General features: G+C 46.6%; 3 protein-coding genes across 4 annotated transcripts in view; 1 reads left to right on the top strand and 2 right to left on the bottom strand.

Annotated features, from left to right (window-relative positions):
* Positions 1–4,007: 4,007 nt before the first annotated feature.
* Positions 4,008–7,213, bottom strand: pdcb (phosducin b). Of its 2 annotated transcripts, XM_056604382.1 has the most exons (4): positions 7,152–7,213; positions 6,248–6,310; positions 5,401–5,543; positions 4,008–5,230 (listed from the first exon to the last, which is right to left on the bottom strand). In XM_056604382.1, exons 2-4 carry the CDS (start codon positions 6,291–6,293, stop codon positions 4,718–4,720), a joined length of 702 nt encoding a protein of 233 aa, XP_056460357.1. In that variant the 5' UTR covers positions 6,294–6,310; positions 7,152–7,213; the 3' UTR covers positions 4,008–4,717. The 2 variants fall into 2 exon arrangements, with proteins under 2 accessions (XP_056460357.1, XP_056460358.1); XM_056604383.1 differs by lacking the exons at positions 6,248–6,310; positions 7,152–7,213 and adding an exon at positions 6,046–6,109.
* An 11,010-nt stretch (positions 7,214–18,223) lies between these two features.
* Positions 18,224–23,272, bottom strand: ptgs2b (prostaglandin-endoperoxide synthase 2b). The gene is made up of 10 exons (XM_056604381.1): positions 23,158–23,272; positions 22,870–22,986; positions 22,607–22,750; positions 22,353–22,496; positions 21,864–22,045; positions 21,575–21,658; positions 20,998–21,244; positions 20,284–20,570; positions 19,995–20,142; positions 18,224–19,634 (listed from the first exon to the last, which is right to left on the bottom strand). The coding sequence occupies exons 1-10, from the start codon at positions 23,216–23,218 to the stop codon at positions 19,219–19,221; spliced, it is 1,830 nt and encodes a 609-aa protein (XP_056460356.1). The 5' UTR covers positions 23,219–23,272; the 3' UTR covers positions 18,224–19,218.
* A 587-nt stretch (positions 23,273–23,859) lies between these two features.
* The window catches only part of pla2g4ab (phospholipase A2, group IVAb (cytosolic, calcium-dependent)), a 22,320-nt gene continuing 21,235 nt past the window's right edge, over positions 23,860–24,944 (top strand). Inside the window, exon 1 of the mRNA XM_056604143.1 lies at positions 23,860–24,028. The gene's annotated coding sequence lies outside the window, so the exon portion shown is untranslated. The remainder of the gene's footprint in view (positions 24,029–24,944) is intronic.

Below are 24,944 nucleotides of genomic sequence, written 5' to 3'. Positions count from 1 at the left end.
AGGCCTATACAAACTTTAAAATATACGTGTTTGTATCTTGGAGTAGGCCTATTGTCATCGTCATCTTTGTTTATTGTTTATCGTTATTGACATAAAACGAAATTATTACAAACTAAACATGGACTATATAATCAAATTATAAATCATTAGCCGAAGTCTCCCGCTGCATTCTATTTACGTACTATTTACCTATTTTTGTTTTGGATAATTTCATTATTTATTTTTTTGACAATGCCGATCATTTGAACTAAAGGTTAATGACCTTGATCGATTTCCAGATTGGAATGCACCTGAATTGTGGATAGTCTGTGCTCCTTTGCTCCCTGTACCTAACATTTGTAATCTGTTCAATAATTGAATTAATTGGATACTTTTGAGTAAGTATCCAAGCATCCAAATCAGAAATCATCTTATGATCTATGTAATAAAACCATATTAGTAACATGAAAACGCGCATAACTTTTATAAATGTTCAAATAAAAGTTTCCTTAAGTAAGAGGGTCCTAACATAGGTTAGTAGAGGACTGATGGAGAATCAACCGTTGACTGGAACACCATTACTCCATAATACACTCCTTAGTGAAGTTTCATATCCCTAATTCCTTAGCTTTGTTCCTCATGACACATCAGGCATTGTAAGCATTTCTATCCTGTTTGAACCAGTTTTGGGTGAATAATCACCTTTGAATATCCGCAAGACAAAAGATAAGATTAGTGAACTGCAAACTCAAAGTGTTGCTTCAGACAGCAGATAAGCTTCCCGCCTGCAAACCTCAGATCTGCTTTGCAAGCTTCTGAGTTGGAGTCAGTTTCTGTGTGAACGTCGCCTACACTGAATCAAATAGTGACCGGATGCTAAAGGCCATAGACTTTTTTATTTATTGTTTTCATAGATGCTTTACTTAATTAAATTTAAGTAGGCTAAATAAATATTATATTATTTCTACTTTTTCAATGCTTGTAATTGTATTTATTTTCATTGACGCATTAGAATCCGTATGAATTACCATCATCCATTCATGCCCAATTGAGGCTTAAACCAACAGGGCCGATCCCGCAGCGGAAATGTATAGCGTGAGAGACTTCAATGAAATGCTTTGAAGTGATGACTGTAGAGGGGGTGACAGCCACACTGTCATCTGCTATTTAACAGGATTCGTATTCAGACCTCCTTCTCTCCCTGCGGACCTCTCTCCTTATCCCTTACATCCTCTCTCCTTATCCCTTACATCCTCTCTCCTTATCCCTTACTCCTTCTCTCCACCTTCCCGGATCACTCAGCCCTCCCCTTGTTTTGTCGTTACCATGACGGAGACTCTTCTGTAGTTGGAGTCATGATTTCAACATCTTCCTCCATCGAACGATAATGAACGCAATCACTATTTTATTTTATTTTAAGTCTCGTAGCTATGGAATTATAACGTAGAAAATACTCAAAGTATCCAAATGTATTCAAAAAGCCTTTCTGATGAAGCGCTTCACTTTTCACCTTATAGACATCATCATCTAGTGGACAAATGGTCAGTGAGGTAGCATTTCCTGCTATATCCTGCTGCCCATTTTAGGCGTTGTGGAAGAGGGACTCCCCAGCAGGAATCCCTGTGGTTGTGTCACATGGTGTTTCCTCAGATGGCCGTGCTTTATGTGGGGGCAGTAGAGCAGCTAGCCGGAGCGCCTGGTCCTGTCAGCTGTAATTAGTAAAGCAGTGTCAACATTAGAGCCTCACAACAACAACACAACACAACGCCATACCGGAGGGGCAGCGCGGTGAGAGGCCATGGGTCCACTGACACCCTGAGGAATGGGTCTGAGGACCAGAGGCTGGGTACCTAGGGGGGCAGCGTGGTGAGAGGCCGTGGGTCCACTGACACCCTGAGGAATGGGTCTGAGGACCAGAGGGGGGCAGCGTGGTGAGAGGCCGTGGGTCCACTGACACCCTGAGGAAGGGGTCTGAGGACCAGAGGGGGGCAGCGTGGTGAGAGGCCGTGGGTCCACTGACACCCTGAGGAAGGGGTCTGAGGACCAGAGGGGGGCAGCGTGGTGAGAGGCCGTGGGTCCACTGACACCCTGAGGAATGGGTCTGAGGACCAGAGGCTGGGTACCTAGGGGGGCAGCGTGGTGAGAGGCCGTGGGTCCACTGACACCCTGAGGAATGGGTCTGAGGACCAGAGGGGGGCAGCGTGGTGAGAGGCCGTTGGTCCACTGACACCTTGAGGAAGGGGCCTGAGGACCAGAGACTGGATACCTAGATGATGTTGTTGCAGTACACCAGAATAGATTTGACCCAAAATAGTTACATTTATTTATTCCCCAACTGGTAATACAGTCTGGCAACCAAAGGCCCCCGCTGGCGCGCATGCGGGGGCGTCCTGGTCCTGGTGAGGGCCAGCCAGAGAGGGGGCGTCCTGGTCCTGGTGAGGGCCAGCCAGAGAGGGGGCGTCCTGGTCCTGGTGAGGGCCAGCCAGAGAGGGGGGGGGCTGGTCCTGGTGAGGGCCAGCCAGAGAGGGGGAGGGCTGGTCCTGGTGAGGGCCAGCCAGAGAGGGGGGGGGCTGGTCCTGGTGAGGGCCAGCCAGAGAGGGAGAGGGCTGGTCCTGGTGAGGGCCAGCCGGAGAGGGGGGGGGCTGGTCCTGGTGAGGGCCAGCCAGAGAGGGGGCGTCCTGGTCCTGGTGAGGGCCAGCCAGAGGGGGGGCGTCCTGGTCCTGGTGAGGGCCAGCCGGAGAGGGGGAGGGCTGGTCCTGGTGAGGGCCAGCCAGAGGGGGGGCGTCCTGGTCCTGGTGAGGGCCAGCCGGAGAGGGGGCGTCCTGGTCCTGGTGAGGGCCAGCCGGAGAGGGGGCGTCCTGGTCCTGGTGAGGGCCAGCCAGAGGGGGGGCGTCCTGGTCCTGGTGAGGGCCAGCCGGAGAGGGGGAGGGCTGGGACGTGTCAGGACACTTCAGCCAGCAGCCCGCAGCATGCTGAGCTCAGGTGGGAGGTATTCGAGGAGAAAAGGTGATCAATCTTAGACACGCTTGTGCAAAGGCAGGTGATAGTAAGCTTGAGGCAACACAGGCCAGTGCCCAATGTGGCGTTGAGCCAACACCATAACCACACAGAAATGTGCGATAGGATGTCTCAGCAATTCACTCCGGATGCTGATGCAAATCAGATATGGACTGACTACGATTAATTTCCCCCCGTTAGAATCTACAGAGAGATTATCTCTTTGCAGTGTCTTAGATAACCTCATTGTTACTCAGCATTTGTTGTCATGGGCAATAAAACAAGATATAAAGTAATGATGGGATTTTTGATTTTCTGTTAAGAGCCTTGTGTTGTGGTTTCGACGGCCCTGGACGGAGCCGTGAGGGCCCAGTAGTCCTCCCTGTTGAACTCCTGATTGTGGGGTCAGGTGTGAAGGCGGCACTCGTCTCCCCGCCCTCCTCAATCCCATAAGAGGATCAGGCGTGATTCGTCCTCAGCAGATCTCTGACCGGCCGGTCTGTCTTCAAAACAAGTCATTATATAATGTGTGACGGGTGAAGACCTTTCAAGTTGCCTTCACGCAGGGGGCGATGGTCGGTTCACCTTAAGACGAAAATGATATCATCGTATAGAGGAGAGGTTGGAGTATTTATTCCTATTGATGTTGTGGTTTCCTGTTGCTGTTTGGTCAAAAGGCTGCGTGAGCTCAATTAAAGCCACACAGTTATGTGTGGCTCCTAAGGTTATCAGTTGCGTGTGCATCGATGTTTAGCCTTTATTGGTCTTAGCGCCCTTGAGTCAGTATCTCAAATGGGAGGGAATGTTTGGTTTAAAGCTTTTCAAACCCTTCAAGGGTCACAGAGAAGGCAAGTAAGTAATGGTGTTAGGCTTTTGTTAACTGTTCCGTGAATTGAATTCTAAGCTTATATTATATTTTTTAGCGTTTAGTTAACATCAAAAAAAAATAATATATATATATATATATATATTATGCAACAACAAAAGCAAATCATCAAAATGATTATCATTTTTATTTTGTTATTCTGGTCAACAGCTTTAGTATTTCAATTAGAATTCCATTACAGTGTAGAATTGTACGTTCATCGCATATTCCTCATAAAAAAGAGAGTGACCATCGCTATGATCCATTACAGTGGTTCCCACAACAACAGTGTTTCCTAACCAAGTGCTGTCGTACAGAGAGCCTCATCCACCTCCACACTAGTATACACAGGAAGCATGATGACAGTATTTATAAATGTCCTGGACCAATGGGAGCTCTTCTTCAGATGACGGTTGCAGCGGCTGGTTTAGACACTGATGAGTAGCAGCGAGCTGACGCAGCGGCAGCACTTACTTCTTTAAACTTTCAGTTTTAATTCATTTCTGCTGATGATGTCTTGCATACTTAATGTGTAAGACAGAGTTTATATTCAAATCAAAATTAAAAACAGTAGTTAACAGCTATTTAACATAAATATATAATTAGAAAAATAAAATGTGTTTAGTTTTTTACTTGAATTGGTTGTGATTTGCATTTGAGCAAACAACTAAATGTGGTCCATAATATGCCGCTACATTTAGCCAATTCCCTTCAGTCCTCTTTTACCACTGATATTTACATTGCTTCACAATATGGCTGCAAACCAATTTGCATTCAAATACACTCTTGAACACCGTTAAGCTACAGTGAACGTATCGCCTTTTCTATTCACCCTTAAACAAACTGTCCCGACCCCTAACCCTCACACAGTCCTCCTCACTCCACATCGTTGTCCTCACTATCCAACCCAGGCATCTCCTTCTCTGGCAGCAGGCCGTAGCCGTTGAGGAAAGCCTCCACGTCGGTGGCAAAGAACTCCTCGTTGAGGTGCTTGCAGCAGGCCAGGAAGTTCCCCAGCAGCTCTCCGGCCTTGTACACCAGCAGCGTGGGCAGAACGTCGTCGGAGAACCGCTCCCCAGCGCCCGAGGCCACCGCGTCGATCCTGCAGAACTTGACGGTGGGGTACTCGGTGACCAGGCAGTCAAGGCATCCGTTCAGCTCCTCGCACCCTTTGACCCCCGCCTTGTAAATGTGGACCACCACCACCGTGGAATGGTGCTCCTTCTCGATGACCTCCAGGAAAGCCTCACCACTGTCCAACTCGTGCACGCCTTCAAACTTGGGCCCGAAGCTGAGCTTCTCGTGCATCTCCTGCATGCACTGCTTTCGGTACTTCTTCAGACTGGCTTCGTCCTCCTCCTTCAGCAACTCGTACTCCTGGATGCTCATCTGAAAGCACAAGAGCGTTGCTGTAACCCCTGATGCCTGGGAGCCTGCCTGCCTTGATCTGTCTCTTGATGTTTCAACATCATCCCATCATGGGTCCTACCACATGTTTCCATCTGTACGCCCCAGAGGACGGGATAAGTTGGTAAGCCTGAACGATGAGACCCTGATACCTTGCGGTTGACATTTGATTTGTCGTGAGGCTTCTGTGGAGATGACATCTGTCGGAGGAGTTCCCTCTTGGCGGGCGGCAGGCTCTCCTGGTCCATGCTCTCCAGCTTAAACCTTCTCCAGTCGTTGATCACTCCCTTCGGTCCTGTGGTGGGTCAGAGCACTGGGGTCGGAAGGGGATTGATGCACGCAAACAAGCTCTTTACTGAGATATGAAAAATAAGAACAACAACCATGGCCAACGGGCCATGGACCATGGACAACCAGTGGGCATTGTCCTGACAAGGAGAAGGTTTGACATGATTGGATATTAGGCGACATGTGTTGCTTCTAAAAAAGACAGAAGTTGGAGTGTCAGCTCCAAGTTGTCTCATGGCATAAGGGAGCATCGTAACCAAAGGGCTCACAGGTAACCTCTGAATTAATTAAGTTGGTGAAGATTGCATTACAATGGATATCAATAAGAATCGATCCCTTGTCTGGATGTGCATTCTGCAGCACGGGGAATGACGCACTTGTGTGTTCGTCTTCCATCTTGGCTCAGGGATTACAGTCTTATTCGAGCCCTTAAAGCAGGACTAATTGCACCCAAAGTTATATAAGAGCGGTAGAGAAAGAAGATTAGAGTGTCATTTAGTTTGGCAAACCTCCAACGATTCCCCCCTCTTTCTGCCACAGAGCTCCTCATTGCTCATTGCTCGCACTTCTCATAATTCAGGCTCTTTGTAAAGTGCAACCCAATGATCACAATGACATCGTAAGTTACCAAAAACGTTCTTCACACCAAACAAGGCACACAAACAGATGAACCAGCGTTCAGGAGCTGGTCTGAGTTGGTTCTGTGCTTACCCGTTTGTGTCACACACTCCTCCATCTCCAGGGCTCTGTCGGACATCTTCTTTTTGTGGTTACCTGTCACGGAAAAATACAACTGTTGAGCTTCTTGGTAGCCAGCAGCCCTCGTTGGGTTACCGCAACTGTAGGGTTAGACTTTTGAAGCTTGTCATTGTGACCACAGTGGCTGGACAATCCTGTGATAATTAATCTAATTAATGTGGTCTTAGAGGATTACAGCCGGATTAGCTTCTCTAGTTTGCTGTTAGCTCTTGAGGGTTAGGGTAACCCTCAAATTGAAAATAAAACAGCCGATGCAAAAACAAATAGCAATTCTCTTTTCTGAACTTTGTCAAACCCTTAAAGAAAATACAATCTAACCAATATTGCATACACATTATTCACTTTACATCATATTAAGTGACCTTTTGTCCATCCTTCCCCAAACATAATTTCTGCCTTGATTCATGTTCATGTCTGATTCTGTGGCAGTGTTAAGGTGAATATACATACATAAGGTTTCAAATGGAATCAAAGGTATTCCTTCTTGAGCGCCAAACCGATTAAGGAGGGCTTTCCTCTACACCCTCTTGGGTGAAAGTAAATGTTGACATACAAGTGTGTATGCATGTGTTCACATAGTTGTTTATCTCTTTACATCACACAAGGTTTCTAACTCTTTCTCGACAACTAATGGCTAAATTGTCAAATATTTTCTCTACGATACTGTGCCATGGTCTGGGTTGACTAAGAGCCAGACAAGGCCATGACAAAGCGCTTTGAAGATTCTGTGACGTTAATGTCAAAAGCACGTGCTGTTCTAATGTTTTGACCCAAAGCTATACTTTGTGTTGCAAACAAAGTCCAAGTTGACCTCTCCACTACAATGCAGAACAGGGGAGCTGGAAGTGGTTCTTACCTCCTGCGGTCTTACCTGCGTCAGTAGCTCACCTTGGCTCACCGTGCTGTATTCAGATGGACTTCACTCTGGTGTCCACTGCAGGACGGTCTGGTTTTTGTGTGCATGCGTGTGTCTTTTCCAGCCAATGAGCACGACCTAAAGAAGATTTAAATACAAGCATCACGGTTCAGCCAAACAGAAATAGCGTGGGGTTCCTAAGAGGATTTAAGTTAAGAACACAGACCTCCACCTCGTAATGCACACCATTCGGAGAGAGAGATCAAGATAGTGAGAAAGACAGAGAAGAAGAAAAGTATACTAAAACTATAATAGGCCACATTATCTTTTGACATTTTTAACCATATACTTTGGTGTACAGTTGGAAATAATTCATTATATTTAAATACAATAAATGTCCTCCCCCTTCGCACATTGTATTCTTCTTTCCCCACCTCATTCATTCCTTTTCAGCCAATGATGATTGATGATTGAGTGATGATTTTCTTTTTCATTTCTTTACTTCTTTATAATTAATGGCTTTACTCCTGGGATCGCCTGTTCATGCAGACAGACTTGGATTGTTTATGTTGAGACATTCATTTAATGGGGATATCTTAAACGGGAGATTACCTATAGTAGAAGAACTTTATGTCCTAGGAAGGAATGTCAGTTGTATTTCAGGATCAAGCCTCACACCCTGATTTAGTCTGGGTGGGTCTATAGCTGAATCATAGGGTCATCCAATTAGGTGTTAGCGAGTGTGGAGAAAATACATTTAGAACTACTTTACTTTTGTAATTTAATTGTATTATTAGTTATTCTAATTAATCCAGATGAAACCTAACATGGCCCCAGAGAAACCCACATATTCCAATATTCCATACCTTTATACATGAGTAATATCAGATTTACTTTAGCATGACATTGCACTTTGATCTGAGAAAAACAGATTTCTGAGAACCCATCCATTGGATTATGTGTAACTTCTGTATCTATTCCTGCTCTGTATCTGTTCGTATATACTCAAAGCCCCGTCTGATGCAGTTTACATGAAGTACCTTATGTGACCACTAGAGGTAGTAAGTAAGCTTTCTGCTGTTAATTACCTTTTTATGTTTAGCATGTCAAGCACTTTGGATCAGCTTTAATTAAAACGCCCATTTAATGCTTCCTAAAACTAATTGATAAACAAAAATAAAGTTTTTTTTAAATCAACCTCATTGAGGTCACACTCCTGCAAATACATCACGTTAGAACATATGTGTTAGTTTTTAATTGATTTTGACCTTCTGCAATTGTATCAATGTATGATGACGTTTATAATCTGTTATCTCAACTCACAACCGAGGCTTGGGGGCTTTCAGACCCAGGGAGGAAGTCCCTGAGGTCGGAGGAGGGAGGCCTTTAGAGGAAGGCCGTTGCCTCACCTGTCTGCTCCCACGCAAAGCCCCGCATGGCACACCTCCGAGCACTCAGCGGCCAAGCCTTCAGGAGGAATGAGAGGAATGCAATACCAAGCTCCCTTGGAGAGCTTACTCCCCCCCCCCCCCTTTCCATGGGAAGCTAAAGGTAAGCTAAAGGTCTGGTCATGTATGTCTTTATGTACGTTCTATGTTGCATGCCACGAATACGATAAGGTGATCAATTATGAGATAGCGCCCAGTTCCTATTATCATGGGCGTTGATAATCTCGCTTCAAAACCCTCCAAATAGAGTGCATCTTTCGTCGGGCAGAGGGGAAATTAGTTTTACAACAGTAGTAGCAATGATTCAACACAAAACATGTACAAACAAATAAATGAATATCATCACATTTACCCATCCAATCAGGTTGAACGGACGCACACTAAACAATAAACAGGGATAATCGTATTAGAACAATGTGGCGTGCACTCTCAGGGAAGGGAGGGAACGAAGGTTGAGTCCATCCTACAATGGATCATGTGTCTCCCAAGATGTAACGCTGATGAGGGGTGGGGAGCTGATATGAAACTAGTTTTCCCAACATCAGGGTCCTGTGAAAGTGTCCAACCGATTTCATCCGAATCAAGATGACCAATTAAGCGCGGCAGTTGTGGGATAGTGACTCAGAGGACATGACTAGTTGAAATGATACTGTATGTTACAATGCCACATTTCTAGTATGTCATCATGATGACATCATATAAATCTGAGATCATTGTCTAGTATGCCATGGCATCATACTAGATCACACTAGAATTACAAAGTGACTAAACCATGGTGTGGTTCAATGTGGGGCACACAGGGGCCCCCCACACAGGGGCCCCCCACACAGGCCCCCCCCCACACACAGGGGCCCCCCACACACAGGGGCCCCCCACACACAGGGGCCTCCCACACACAGGGGCCCACCACACACAGGGGCCTCCCACACACAGGGGCCCCCCACACACAGGGGCCTCCCACACAGGGGCCCCCCGTCGGCCATATGCTGGATGACGTCCCCTTACTGGAAAGAAAGGATGTGGGTCATGCTGCTAATACGCCCCTCAGTACGTCACTGCCCTACTAACATATAGTAATACTATCACTCCTCTCGTTGGTAATACTAACAGTGTTGATACGTTAAAGGAGAATACAGGATACCTCCATAGGCCCTCCATAGGTCCTCTATAGGCCCTCTATAGGCCCTCCATAGGCCCTCTATAGGCCCTCCATAGGCCCTCCATAGGTCCTCTATAGGCCCTCCATAGGCCCTCTATAGGCCCTCCATAGGTCCTCTATAGGCCCTCCATAGGCCCTCCATAGGTCCTCTATAGGCCCTCCATAGGCCCTCTATAGGCCCTCCATAGGCCCTCTATAGGCCCTCCATAGGCCCTCTATAGGCCCTCCATAGGTCCTCTATAGGCCCTCCATAGGCCCTCCATAGGTCCTCTATAGGCCCTCCATAGGCCCTCCATAGGTCCTCTATAGGTCCTCTATAGGCCCTCCATAGGCCCTCCATAGGCCCTCCATAGGTCCTCTATAGGCCCTCCATAGGCCCTCTATAGGTCCTCTATAGGCCCTCTATAGGTCCTCTATAGGCCCTCCATAGGCCCTCCATAGGTCCTCCATAGGCCCTCTATAGGCCCTCTATAGGTCCCGCTGTGTAGGGATGGAGAGGCACACACACACGCACACACACACACACACACACGCACACACACACACACACACACACACACACACACACACACACACACACACACACACACACACACACACACACACACACACACACACACACACACACACACACACACACACACACAAACACATACACACACACACACACACACACACATTTTATGTACTTTATTTGATTCCACATTACAAGTTAATATCATTTTAGGAACCAAATGTGATGAATTATCCAACAACTATTTGACCAACAAACATCTTGTTATGGGAATGCATCATTAAGGGTACAGGAAACATCTCCTTTTCCAGATGAACATGCTCCCTATAACAGCTGATATTGAGCAGTACTTAGCTAGCTGTCTGGCCCTTCTTTTACTTAGTCCACTGATGTTAAGTCCACTGACCACCAGCCTATGCACATGGCCTAGACTGCCAAAGACAAGAACAATGAGGACACATTTATAGCCACAGCTTTCAATGGCAGATGTTAGAGGATGGTATTCTGGTACACACACACACACACACACACACACACACACACACACACACACACACACACAAACACATACACACACACACACACACACACACACACACACACACACACACACACACACACACAGACAGAAAGACAGACAGACACAGACACACAGACACACACACACACACACACACACACACACACACACACACACACACACACACACACACACACACACGATAAATAAGCAGACATATGACCCATGCAGTGTTTTGTGTTTCTGGTAAATAAAACATATTTTGGTCACATTACACATTCTTAGTAGCCATTAGAAAGTCCACTCTTACAGGGTCTGAAGGTCAGGATGGGTATATGCTCTGACTCAGGAGTTTTGTTTAGTAACGGCATGGGAGATGGTGATGATGATTATGAGGATGATGATGATGATGATGATGATGATGATGATGATGATGATGATGATGATGATGATGATGATGATGTTTTGTTCCGTTCTCTCACAAGCAGCTAAACAGCTGTTGTTATAATGGAAGTTTTTGAGATTAGGCGTCGTTATGGAGGTGATGTTAAGGGAAGGAAAGGCAGATATGGTTAACCAATCCGAGATCAGTATGGGATGTAGGGGCGTGGTCATGACTGCTCTCCAATTAAGCTCAAAGTCTTTCAGAACCAGTTCCAGGAGCCGTTTTTTTAGGAGAAAAAACATGATTACCTTGTGTGAGTTGATGGGTATTGATGAAAAACTATTTTGACCCTTTGTGTTATGGTCGTCTCGTGCTAGATATGACTCAGAGAGTGGTAAATGTTCAACACGTGGTTTATTCTAACAGAGACACAAGGTAAACAAGCTTGCATTCTGGAGGTGGTTCATGAAGCATCTCTGTGGTTAGCTTGAAACATGTAATCAGAAATAGCATTGACTAAAATAATAGACCGTTAGTGTTGGGTCTGGGCCCTGTACTGGGACCTTCGATGTTCACTGACACGGCGTCTGAGTGAATGAAGTGGAATCCTACTAGAATGAAGTGAGAGAAACTATGTCACAAAATATAAACATCATCATCAACGACATCATCATGACAAATATACTTGGGAAAGAAGAGAAAGTTGCAGGAAACCGTAAACTAATTGATTCAATCGAATTACGTGGTGGTTTTGTTTTTGCATAAACTCAGAGACTCAGAGGCGCTGAATCACCTTCCGCACGGTCTCATTCGTGTGTGTTTGTGTGTTTTACGCAATACTTCTAGCGGGCCTACGTAAGAAAAAAAGGTGACTCAGAATCCCCCCATCAACCCCCCGTCCCCGTCCTCGTCCCCGTCCACCCCCGTCCCCGCCCTCGCTGGGCTTTCTCCACTCTGTGCCGTTTGGGATATAGTATTCATGTCAGTATATGTCCACTAGGAGGCAATGCAAAACAGCATCAGTGACACATTCACCGAACACGAAATAGGCCTACCAACTTAGCCCTTGACAATTTCACCTAACCTTTTAAAAAACTGTACGAGTAATATACATTTGAATTTAATCAGAGATGTTTAATACATTATCCAAACACTCAATCAGGAAGGGATCCCGTCATTGCGTACACCAAATGGTAAAGATGTAGGTATAGTCATTATTGTACAGTATCATCATTCATCATTTGTAAGTAATGTGCCTCCTTCCTGGCTTTCAACTTATTGATTATTGCCTGTATTTGTAGTTCCATTATTTCAGTTGAGAATAACTCCTATAGGCCTACTAACAGCTCCAAAAGCCCATAGGTTGTACATATCTCCCTGTATGCAAGTACCACCGTTTGGGACCCTTGTCTAGGATATGAAGGACTTATTTCTTGGCCATCCCTTAGTGATGACTGTGTAGTCGACTTGACTTTGTTTTTTGTAACCAGTCCTGCCCCCCCCCCTCCCTACAGTGCAGGTATTCTTTTGGTTTCCTGCTGCCTGATTGGTCCTGACTCATCATATAGGGTCTACCTCGTAGCAGCTGGGCACAGCTCTCACCAAGACACTGAGGTTTTCTTCCCGCTCTGCCGTTATCTCAGTCTGACTACGGCACTTTGTCGTAGATAGCAATAAGCTGCCAAGAACATACAAGAACATAAAGGGTTCGTCTGTTTAGGTTCAATGCAATGCAGGTTCAATTCTGTGGTGTTCATATTCATCACAGAGTCAAGCATACACAGCTATGCATGGAGGGTTGTCTATTTTTTGCAACTTGATTTATATATTACAACATATATTCGACATATTGACACTGGTGTAAATTGCACATTTGTTTTAGTAGTTCTGCTTCTGTACACTGGCCTGTGGCATCTCCCGTATGTTTTGGCATGAGGCATTATGGGTGATTTCCATGACGTGTAGCCGCTTTTATTTGTTAACAAAATATCATCATCAGAAACTGTTTAAGGTGGAGACATCTCTGTCAGTTACAACTCCAGACACCCCGGTGGTGGCCTGGTGGCCTGGTGGTGGTGAGTTATCCCCCCCTTCACTGTAAGCGTTTTTGGGCCATTGAAAAGCGCTATATAAATATGATGAAGTATTATTGTTATTATTATTTACCATGCAGTGATCACAGGGCTCTGCTCATAAGCAAGTTGGACTGATTTCCTCCTTCCTCCAAATGATTAACCCTGGTTTTCATGAACCGGGTTCTTGAAACAACAAATTCTACTTCCTCTTTGAGGTGAGCCCTGACCTAATAATGAATGAATGCTCTCCCCGGCCCGTGGGGAAGGCAGGGCTGTGATTACACTGCGTTATTCATTACAAGTTTGTAGTAACCAAGGGATCAAAAACACGTCTTAACATTGGGGCGTGCAAGGCTCACGTTTCCTATTGTCTTGGATCTCAAGAAATATATATCTATACATTTATAATAATAAAGAAAGAATAACTCCACATCTATTCATCTCACAGTCCGATCTTGCATTATACGATTAAAGCCCTCGCAAATAATATGAGATTGATGATCAAAATGTTCTGGGCTCTGTCTCCTTAGACCAGCAGGTGTTCCTCACAGTGCACGGTGTTTGGTTTGAGAGAGAGAGAAGGAGCGACAGCCATCAAATAAGGCTCATTCATACGCTACATACATTCCGCATACATGCATAAAACAAAAGGTTTCTTATAGCTTAAGTGGAGATGGGTTCGAAAATAAATGGATTGAGGTGTGACCACTGTCAGGGTGAGCAGAGGCCCGATGAGACCTCTCTTGTTCTCTGGGGAGACGTTCAGGAGGACGTCTGCAGTTCAGGTTTGGGGAAGGAGAAACTTTAGTCTCTGGATCTGAGGCATCGTGTCTTAAATCCTGTCCAGGCATGTTCTGCTATGCTGCGCTATAACAAATAAATCAAGCATGCAACGACATTCTCGTTAGTCCAGATTGAAGTACATCTTTTTGTACTTCTGGTCTCACCAGAGGGAGTCTGGTGCCATCTAGTTTGGATAAACTAAGATGCCTGCATTGAAAACAATGTTAAATTAAATATGTCTTAATAAAATAGGCCTCTGGCCCAGTCTATGGTCGTCCGCAAATTGTGTCTTCCAAACAATGTTATATTTCTATATCAGCATTACACTGTGACCAGGGTTTAGACTGTATCAGTACTTAGTGTAAAGAGCCTTGATTGTATTTCCTTAAAAAGGTGAAAGTGAACAGAAAGTGATATAGTGATTTAAACGTTAATGTGTTCTAACTATAAACATGGGGGATCTCCTCATTTCACACTCGGTGGTTTAGTTCTTTCATGACTCTATTTGAATGAGTAAGTTATTGGCATAGTCTCACCAGAGTCAGTGGCCCAAAGCCTACATATATCTGCATATCTACATATATGCAGATATATATACTAGGAGATGGGGAAGGGGTGTGGGGGGGTAAGGGTAAGGGGTGAGGGGGGTTAGGGTAAGGAGGGAGGGTTAGGGTAAGGGGTGTGGGGGGGTTAGGGTAAGGGGTGTGGGGGGGTTAGGGTAAGGAGGGAGGGTTAGGGTAAGGGGTGTGGGGGGGTTAGGGTAAGGGGTGTGGGGGGGTAAGGGTAAGGGGTGAGGGGGGTTAGGGTAAGGAGGGAGGGTTAGGGTAAGGGGTGTGGGGGGGTTAGGGAAAGGGGTGTGGGGGGGTTAGGGTAAGGGGTTTGGGGGGGTTAGGGTAAGGGGGGAGGGAGGGTTAGGGTAAGGGGTGAGGTAGGGTTAGGGTAAGGGGTGAGGGGGGTTAGGGTAAGGGGTGAGGTAGGGTTAGGGTAAGGGGGGAGGGAGGGTTAGGGTAAGGGGGGAGGGGGGTTAGGGTAAGGAGGGAGGGTTAGGGTAAGGGGTGTGGGGGGGTTAGGGTAAGGGTGTGGGGGGGTTAGGGTAAGGGGTGTGGGGGGGTTAGGGTAAGGGGTGTGGGGGGGGTTAGGGTAAGGGGGGAGGGAGGGTTAGGGTAAGGGGTGAGGTAGGGTTAGGGTAAGGGGTGAGGGGGGTTAGGGTAAGGGGTGAGGTAGGGTTAGGGTAAGGGGGGAGGGAGGGTTAGGGTAAGGGGGGAGGGGGGGGTTAGGGTAAGGGGTGAGGGGGATTAGGGTAAGGGGTGAGGTAGGGTTAGGGTAAGGGGGGAGGGAGGGTTAGGGTAAGGGGGGAGGGGGGGTTAGGGTAAGGGGTGAGGGGGGTTAGGGTAAGGGGGGAGGGGGGGTTAGGGTAAGGGGTGAGGTAGGGTTAGGGTAAGGTGGGAGGGAGGGTTAGGGTAAGGGGTGTGGGGGGGTTAGGGTAAGGGGTGAGGTAGGGTTAGGGTAAGGTGGGAGGGAGGGTTAGGGTAAGGGGTGTGGGGGGGTTAGGGTAAGGGGTGTGGGGGGGTTAGGGTAAGGGGTGAGGTAGGGTTAGGGTAAGGTGGGAGGGAGGGTTAGGGTAAGGGGGGAGGGGGGGTTAGGGTAAGGGGTGAGGGGGGTTAGGGTAAGGGGTGAGGGGGGTTAGGGTAAGGGGTGAGGTAGGGTTAGGGTAAGGGGACTCTTAGAGTAACAGATCATGCGGATCAGTCAGCACCTACATGAATGTAGTCGACTGGTTTCTATGTTCATCCTCTGATGCTGATACTGCGGTCCATTTATTCAGTGTACAATAGTGTTGGATATCTCACACAATATGTTGACTGTAAACTAGCATTTGCATAACTAGTTAGCAAAGAGACTTATCAAGGCTTATCAATAGGCTCCCTATCTTCTGTTTCCTCTTTTTCTTTATTCAAATGTTTCTTCAGAGGCTCCAATAACCACCCACTGATAAGCAAATTGTTTCCATAACAACAAAGAGTGAGATGACAGCTGTTGACAAAGTAACGACAGCTCAATGGTAGACATGCCAGGACTTGGTGTCCCAGCAGTGCAGTCGGTCTGCGTGCAGGCTGAGACACCCTATTACTAATATGGGAACACTTTGAAGCGAAGGCAGTGTGTGACCAAAGCGTGAACTACAAGGGTTGGGCATCATAGGTCTCCTTTTATACGTACCATCATTACGCATTGCGTGTTTGTGTGTGTATGTGTGTCTGTGATTGTGTATTAGCAGGTGGGTGTTGGTGATGAGGAGTTGAGGTCGTTAAGGGGAGGGGCCTTCCCTAGAAAGAAGAGCAGCTCAGTATCGTCCAGTTTGAGGTGGTGTGTGACATCCACCTAGAGACAATAGATGGGTTCCTCTAACTGTGTTTCCCAGCTGGTAAGGCCGGGTAAGAGACCATAAACCCATATATGGCTCCCCCCGGTTGGATGCGTGCTCACCCGTTTACACCTCTCGCAGGCCGCCCGCGTTTGTAAACACTGAGCCCCCGCATGAAGGAGCGGGACCCGTGCACCCGTGACCTCATCACATTCTCATTCTGTCTGGAATTTGACTACTTTAAGTGCTCTGTCGTAGTTTAATACTTTTTGTTTTGGAAAGAAGCACTTAATGGGCAATACTAACAACGCTGACCTCAACATATGCTTAAAATAACCCAACACACTGTACTGGCCTAGGTTTTGAATAACTTAACAGTCAGTCAAAGAAACTTCGACCTGAACATGAAGGTTGAAGATTGAGGGGGAATTTTTGCTTTTCTCGACTTCCTTATATCCACCTCATACGGCCTTTGTTGGATTCATTATCTTCTTCCTTCTTCCTCAAAGCTCGGATCTCACCCCCCCTCGGCTCCATGCACTTCAACTGGATGCAATGCGGTTGATTGGAAGGATCAGTGAAATATAGATGGACAGCATTTGTTCTTGTTTTCCCTGCTGTGTGTGTTGCCACCACCCAGCAACAACACAGACAATAACCGCAACCATCCATTGAGCAGAAGTACTGAAGATGTTTACAGACACGCACTTTCTAACGGTTGCTCAGCAAAATCCCCCGTGAATGGAAAGTGAAATGAAAAGTAATAACGTGCACAATAAATACAAACGCAATTAAACGATGGAGTTCTGTTGCACAGCCAGGTCCCAGTGGGTGGCGTGCCGCAGAGGGGCTGCGCACTTCTCTGTTCTGCGTGCTTGCCTCCGGTGGCCGTGCTCTCCTCCGACGATCTGCCGGCCGTCACGTAGGTCTATTCCTGCCTTCGGATCACGACTACACTGTGATTCCCGGTCTGGCGAGGGACCGAGTGAGCAATCTCTTGATTTGATCCAGTCCCAATACAGAGCCTGCGACCTGCTCACGCTCATTAGACCCACACAAAGAGAGATGTGTTCCTCCCTCTCTCTCATCTCAAAGCCGGCAGACCTGCGCGCGTCCACACATTGATGCACACTGGGATAATACTTTAACCCACACATCGTGTGTGTGTGTGTGTGTGTGTGTGTGTGTGTGTGTGTGTGTGTGTGTGTGTGTGTGTGTGTGTGTGTGTGTGTGTGTGTGTGTGTGTGTGTGTGGTGTTATGGGAAATCCAGGGGCTGTGCTAAAGTGCCAGCCATGTGGGTTTTGAAAAGACTGACTGAAAAAGACTGATATGCAGCCCTTGTGCTGTTGTGAGACCCTTATCTTCATCTAAGCCCTACAATCACCGCTTTAGCTTCACTGACGGTTTGATGATCTGCAGCCTGATCGGAATATATTAGCACAGCAATATTTCCCAGCACCCAAGAGGTGTTCTTGGAAAAATAAGGTAGATGTGGCCATGGCCATATACAAGAAGGGATTGATATTGTGGCTCTGCTGAGGGATGTTCCAGGGCTGTTAACTGAAGACTGACTCTCTGATGATCAGTGAGCCCCTCTGGTGAGCGGTGAGCCCCTCTGCCCACAGTGCTGCTCTGCAATGCTCTCTCTCCTTCCTCTTCTGCCCTCTCCTCATCCACCCCTCCATTGAAGCGTACAGGTTGATATCAGCCTCTAAACCTGCTTATAGTGCAACATACAATAATACTCTGAAGGGCCAACCGGATCAAAGGACCTCCCAACGGTTGGCCAGGGTGCAGACAGTATTTAAGACATCGAATCAGTGCTCAGAATAGAAAAGACACAGAGTCGAAAGTATTTCAGATAGAATGTTCTTTACTGTAAAATGGTCCTTAGAACAGTCATGGAGTTTAACATTTCCAACTTGAATCAATGTATTCAAGTTTAAGTTCTAGTGTATGACTAGTGGGGTTTCAATACAGAGATGAATTAAAAAACTAAACAGACAGACTGAGGAAGTAAAAGTACCAGCAGCGATATAACTTAAAGTAGTTCAGTAAAAATGTCAATGAAGTATCAAGTATAAAACATCAAGTATCAAGGAATGTGAACATCAGTGATATTAGCAGAGGTCAGTTAATCAGGTAGGGCTACCAAAATGACATCTATTAAAAAAAGATTTAAATAACATTTTGCATAAAAAACAAAGTCAAATAAATACATTTGAAGCAATGTAGCAGTAGTTTCCTGGTACATGCTAGTCAGTGGCAAACAGAACAAAGGCAGGTTGTCAACTAGAAAGCTGAGATTTAAAAATAAACTATTTTTATATAATTTTTAACATTTTTAAATAAATTACAAACTTTACCATTTTAAGCAGACATATCATGTCATATGTTGGAATGGATATAAATCTAGGACCACAAGAATGAATATGGGCCGAGTTTCTATCAGGTAACGTTATCATGAATGTCCCAAACAGGGTTTGTTTTCTCCTGCTTTGGGCTTAAAGAGGGCAATCCTCTTCACGTTACATATTGTGTGTTGATACAACACAGAGGAACTCCTGGCGAACTCCCTCAATAAATAGAGGAACAAGAACTCTTGGCCTTCTCTGGGTTTTCACTGATAACCTTACGAGCGCAAAAGGTAAACTTCTGCATTTTTGTCTTCCCCTCAATGTAATAAATAGTATTATAAATAAAACAATAAATAAATAAATACATACATATATATATATGAAGTAAATATAACAAAACAGGATAAGATCAATAAATACAAACATAGTTTAGATTGTATGGTGTAGTTGTTTCCAACGACTACAGCTCTGTAGTCCTTTCCTTCAGCATGACGGTGGGGTTGACCTCCCCTGTGCGGGCGTGCTGCGGCCGGCTGGAGTTGATGACCACGGAGCCCGTCTGCTCCAGGTCCGGGATCCGGAAGGAGGCCAGAGGACACGGCCCGCGCACGTTGTTGCAGACCAGCCTCTGCAGGGAGGCGCTGTTGACGATCTCGAAGCCCGCAGTGCCGCCGAAGGTGCTGGGCTTCCAGTACTCCGGAGAGCAGATTGGGTTCCCCAGGAGGCCCTTGAGAGAGTACGGGGCCCCCATCTCCACCATGGTCTCCCCGAAGATGGCGTTGGGCCTGGGCTTCTCCACGAGAAGGCCTGGGTAGAGCTCCACGGCGTCCACGTGTCCATACATCTCCTCCAGCACCGCTGCCATCTCCGTCTCACCTAAGGCAACAAACACAGGAGGAACCGTTAAGGGCCGAGCAACGGTAAGTCTCTGGGTCTCTCAAAGCAGCTGCTGAGCGGCTCGCTATTCCAACACCGCCGTGTTTTAGTCTGAAAACCATCTAGAAAGGATGCAACCCAAAATGAAACCCATTGCTCTAGAGTCTGGAACCACTCAAAAGGAAAACAGAGAGTAACATTTGTTATCTACACTTCATTTTTGGGTTGACGTTATCCGCTTGAATCTCAATGTGTACAGTGAGCTGAACGCTGACACTGAAGCCTCTGGAGATGTTTGCATTTGTATTGTGACCACAACAGCGCAGTCCTTCCAGTGAAATATGTGCACTTGTGTCTCACCTGTGAGGTCTTGGAAGGAGCTGTAGGGCTTCATGGAGAAGCGCTTCCGGTAGGCGTTGAGGGACTTATAGCGCATCTTCCTGGCGTTCTCTATCGACTTCATGGCCACGTGCAACAAGGCCCCGGGAACGTTTCGCCCTCCCGCCACCTGGAAAACAACACACATGTCCTGAGATTAGCCACAAGCTTTTAAAGAAACTATTTTAGTACTATTGTTCATAATATTGCTAGTGCTACTATCACTTCCATTGCTCCTGCTCCACTTATAGTAAGAGTCCTCGCTGCTCACCCTTCCAGAAACCTGCTTGGTGAAGGAGTCCACTAGGTTGCCGATGCCATGGTTGGTCACCACAGACGTGTTGAAGACAAACTGCTTGTAGCTGTACACCTGCTCCTCGATGTGGAAGGCCTCGGGCATCAGAGGATGCCAGTGGTACAAGGTGTTGAACTCGGAGGAGATGCGGTTCTGGTACTGGAAGCGCTGGTTGAACAGCAGCTCCGGGTCAAACTTGAGCTTGAAGTTGTAGCCGCTCAGGTGCTGCACGTAGTCCTCGATCACGATCTTGATGGTCTCGCCTGCGGGGGGAAGGAGGGCGGGGGGGGGGGGGGGGGGGGGGGGGTGATGTCAAGACAGTCAGGGCCACACTTCAAGCAGATATGAGCCTTTATTCGGAAATACACCATTTCATATTCTGTGATTGAGTCAGGGGAGAGAAAACCTGATTGGTCAATGATAAGCAGGGAGCAGTCACATATCTAAAACGTCTCACACAGTTACAGGCACAGCCAAGCACACACCCTATATTCCCACAGAGCATTTCACAAACCGCTCACAGGTGGCTATGGAAACAGATTTTAGCTCTCACATCGCACCTAGAGCCCCTTTAAAACCCGTAGCAGAATTCTTTCATGTCAATTTAAACCTGGAAAATCAAATGAATTCATTGATCTTTTTTGTGCATCTCTGATAGGATGGCCATCTCCAATACCCAACAACACTCACCGATCAGGATGAGCCGCGTGGTCTGGAAGAGCCTCTCGTCGTCCCAGTCCGGGTGCACGCCCCTCAGGACGTCGCACACGCGGTTGTGCTCGCGCAGCCAGAGGGTGGCGTACATGATGAGGCCGGGGACCAGGCCGAAGGCCTCGTGGCCCACAGCCATGCGCTGCTCCTCGGGAACGTGAGGGGGGTAGTGCATCTCCGCGCCCACACTGGCCACCGTCGGGGGGTACATGTCTCCGTCTATGTCCTGGGAGGGCAGCAGAGGAAGGGGGGTGTTGTGAGTGGGCCTCGTCATGGGGAGGAGGAGGAGCAGGAAGAAGAGGAGGAGGAGGAGGAGGAGGAAGAGGAAGAGGAAGAGGAAGAGGAAGAGGAAGAGGAAGAGGAGGAGGAGGAGGAGGAGGAGAGGAGGAGGAGAGGAGGAGGAGGAGGAGGAGGAGGAAGAGGAAGAGGAAGAGGAGGAGGAGGAGGAGGAGGAGGAGGAACAGGAAGAGGAAGAGGAAGAGGAGGAGGAGCAGGAGGAGGATGTCTATTCAAGGCGTGGCTGGTGTCTGGACCAGGTGTGTTTCTCTTCCCCTACCTGGTACTTCAGCTTGCCGTCCTTGTGCAGCCTGAGCTTGTGTTGTCTCTCGAGGTTGTCGCCGTAGACGTGGTTGAGGTCCACCTAGAGACAGCAGGAGGTTAATCCAGCACTCTTCATGTTGTGTTCTACTGTATTAACGAGTGCTACGCAGAGCTCCTCTGTCTGCCCTCCATGTGTCTGGGAGGAAGTGTCTCCATGTGTCTGGGAGGAAGTGTCTCCATGTGTCTGGGAGGAAGTGTCTCCATGTCACTGGGAGGAAGTGTCTCCATGTGTCTGAGTCTCTTACCCCGTGGCCCTGAGCCTTGGTGAAGGCCGGCCCCTTCTTCATGTCCGATTTGAAGAACTGGTGTGTGAAGTGCTGGGCGAAGAAGGCGAACATCAGGCTAGAGCCCTGGGGGTCTGGGATGAAGTGCTTCCTGACGAGCAGCTTCTCTGCCAACATCTTGATATCAGGCAGCTCTTTCTTCCCTGTGGAACAATTACGGGTTAAATGATAGCTGGGACAGGTAGAAACCAGGAGGGGGAACGGCTGCCTTTTGTCTGCACTATTCTAAGATTTGGTATCAAGTACATTTTAAGTACACACCTAACTTATGTAATGACCCTAACTTGATGAAAATTAGCTCCTAAAATTTAGAATGTTCAATTTGAAAGTGAAATAGAAAGGGTTTAACCGTCCGGTTTCCCGCAGGTCCCTGGTGTGATCTAATGCTATGAAGCCTGATGCTAAAGAATCTGAAAGAACTTGTTTTCAAAAGGTGAGAGGTATCCTTACCTAATACTCCCATAGGGGTTGGGCAATCGTCGGCCACGGGGGGGAGGGTGCGAGTGTAGTAGGAAAGGTTTGAAAATGCTTCCCAATTCTTGTAGCCATAATCTGAATTGTAGGTAGGGGGGCTTGCGATGAGGTGAGAGCGGGCTAGAGAGAGAGAGAGATGAAAAGGTCAATTACTTTTATATTAGGTCATATTCTCAATGGTATTTTTGTTCTTTGTTGAGGCCAATAGAAGGAGTTTTAATTAAACCTACACGTCAGAACATATCGCATGATTGCGTCCCGGAGGACCGACATGTTGTTGACGATGTTCCAGAAGCCCTTGAAGTGAGTGAGAAGATAATGAACGGTGTTCGGCGACGGCTTCAGAGAGATTTTAATCCAGGTGAAGAATTCCGCTGTAGTTGAGGAATATAAATTCATGAATGATAAAAATGAAGGTTGGATAGTGATTTTAATTTAGTTTAATTAACGATCAAAGTTATTTTTCCCCCCCTAAAATATGAATAAGGCTCACGATTTGTGCAGTTCTCTCCATTGAATCCAGTCCGGGTGCAGTCACACTCATAGCGCGCGGCGCCCATGGCGGTGCACACGCCCCGGTTCTGACAGGGGTCCGAACAACATGGTGTACCTGGTCAAATTGAAGGTATAATTAATTGATATTTTTCAGCAAACTCTATCTTAAATCGTAATCAGACATAGAATACACAGTGAGTGATAAAAACATAAACATATAAAATAACCTATAAAATAACTTTTATTTTATAAAAATAAAAAAAATAACCGAAAAAGAACGACTTACCCCCTTCGCAGAAAAGAAAGCCCAGTGCCAAAACTAGAACCGCAAGTATACTTCGATTCATACTCCAATGACTTTTTTCTCCGTCTCCTCTTGTATCGTCTTGTCTTCTCCTTGACGCCTGTAGTGCTGAAGGTAGCTCCACTGGACCGGTAGTATATATAGGCCTAGTCGTATCAGCGCTTACTCCTCCCCGCGCGTCACCAATGACCTGCGTTTTTGTATTTTCCACATTACAGTAATAGTTGAATGAATAACCACATTTCCCGAACTATTTATATTATGACAAGAAGATCAGGATGATGATATAATAATCAGTTAATTAGTTTTAGGCCTACTGATAGTCTGGCGATATGGGGTCTCTACCGGTCTCTAACCCGTCTATCTGCATCCTTTTTCAACGAAATATGTGTGATTATAGTAACATGATGCTCATGCGCCCTCTAACGGAGAAACTGACGATCATGCTCAACGCACACACATACGCAAACACGCAAACACGCACACACACACACACACACACACACACACACACACACACACACACACACACACACACACACACACACACACACACACACACACACACACACACACACACTGAGGCGACGACGCTCCCAACGTTTTTTGATGTAGTTCTTCCTTTATTTATTTCTAGAAGTAATTATATTAATATTTGACATCTAAGCACCATATACGATGTTTAGTGAGTTGTATGTTTGTATTCGATGAACTTCCTATGTTTTAAACGTGTGCGCGCAGTGAGCGCGTCTGGCACCAGTCTGAAGCACCTCCTCCATCTCTCCAATGGACGGTGGGACAGCGGTAGCGATACTTACAGTCAGGATTTGTGAGTAAATCAACTCCTTTCAAGGTATGTATTGTTTTTTTCTTGGAATCCAGATTGCGTTAAGAGTTGTTATCGTGTTATGGAGCTGAATGAGCGTCTACTGATGCTTTGTTTTTCGCTTTAGTTTGAGGGAAACCAGCGTTTTCCTGATTTCTCTGCAGCAAGTCACGAACACAACAATCAGGACTATTTAAGAAAAAGTCGAATCCTGTCCGGTTAGACATATGGTTTGTAGGTGTATTGGGATTTACAGTGAGTAACAGCTGCAATAGGCGATGTTATCCGGGCGAACCTGACCAGAAGCCGAATGAAAGGCTGAAATAATAAACAACTAAGTTAGTTGACTATATAAAGTGAATCCATTCGACTGCATGCACTTTTCAATACGGATTTTTCTGGCGTTCAAATGTGTCCTTCCGAACAGCCTACCGAAAGGGAACTCTGCCTTAATCCATATTATTACTTATACCGCATATAAGTATACTCCAATACAGTCGATCTAGAGCTATCGTATTAAGCCATGGTGCTGGCTCACAGACACTTTGCATTAAAAACCTCAAGGAAATTATGTAGGCCTACGCCAGAATAAACGGTCCATGGGTTGAGAGATAGACAGCGAGAGAGACAGAGACAGAGACAGAGACAGAGACAGAGACAGAGACAGAGACAGAGAGAGAGACAGAGAGAGAGAGAGAGAGAGAACAAATCAGCCCATTCAATAGACGCTCTATGAAAACTACGTGACGTGATGGACTCGGAGCGCAGAGCCCCTACGTGCCTCCTGTCCCGCATTTCCAACCCGCTGCCAAATCTCCAGTCAGCACACACACGCACGTTGGTGCGCGCACCCCATTCTCATAATCCGCAGGTTCAATATTTATGTGTTCAGAGAATATCTGTTGATACCTATTGTATTTCTCGCGGATTAAATTTTTCTAAC

The sequence above is a fragment of the Gadus chalcogrammus genome, chromosome 12, assembly GCF_026213295.1.
Source record: "Gadus chalcogrammus isolate NIFS_2021 chromosome 12, NIFS_Gcha_1.0, whole genome shotgun sequence".
In the NCBI taxonomy this organism is placed as follows: Eukaryota; Metazoa; Chordata; class Actinopteri; order Gadiformes; family Gadidae; genus Gadus; species Gadus chalcogrammus.
This window is presented reverse-complemented; position numbering and strand designations above follow the sequence as displayed.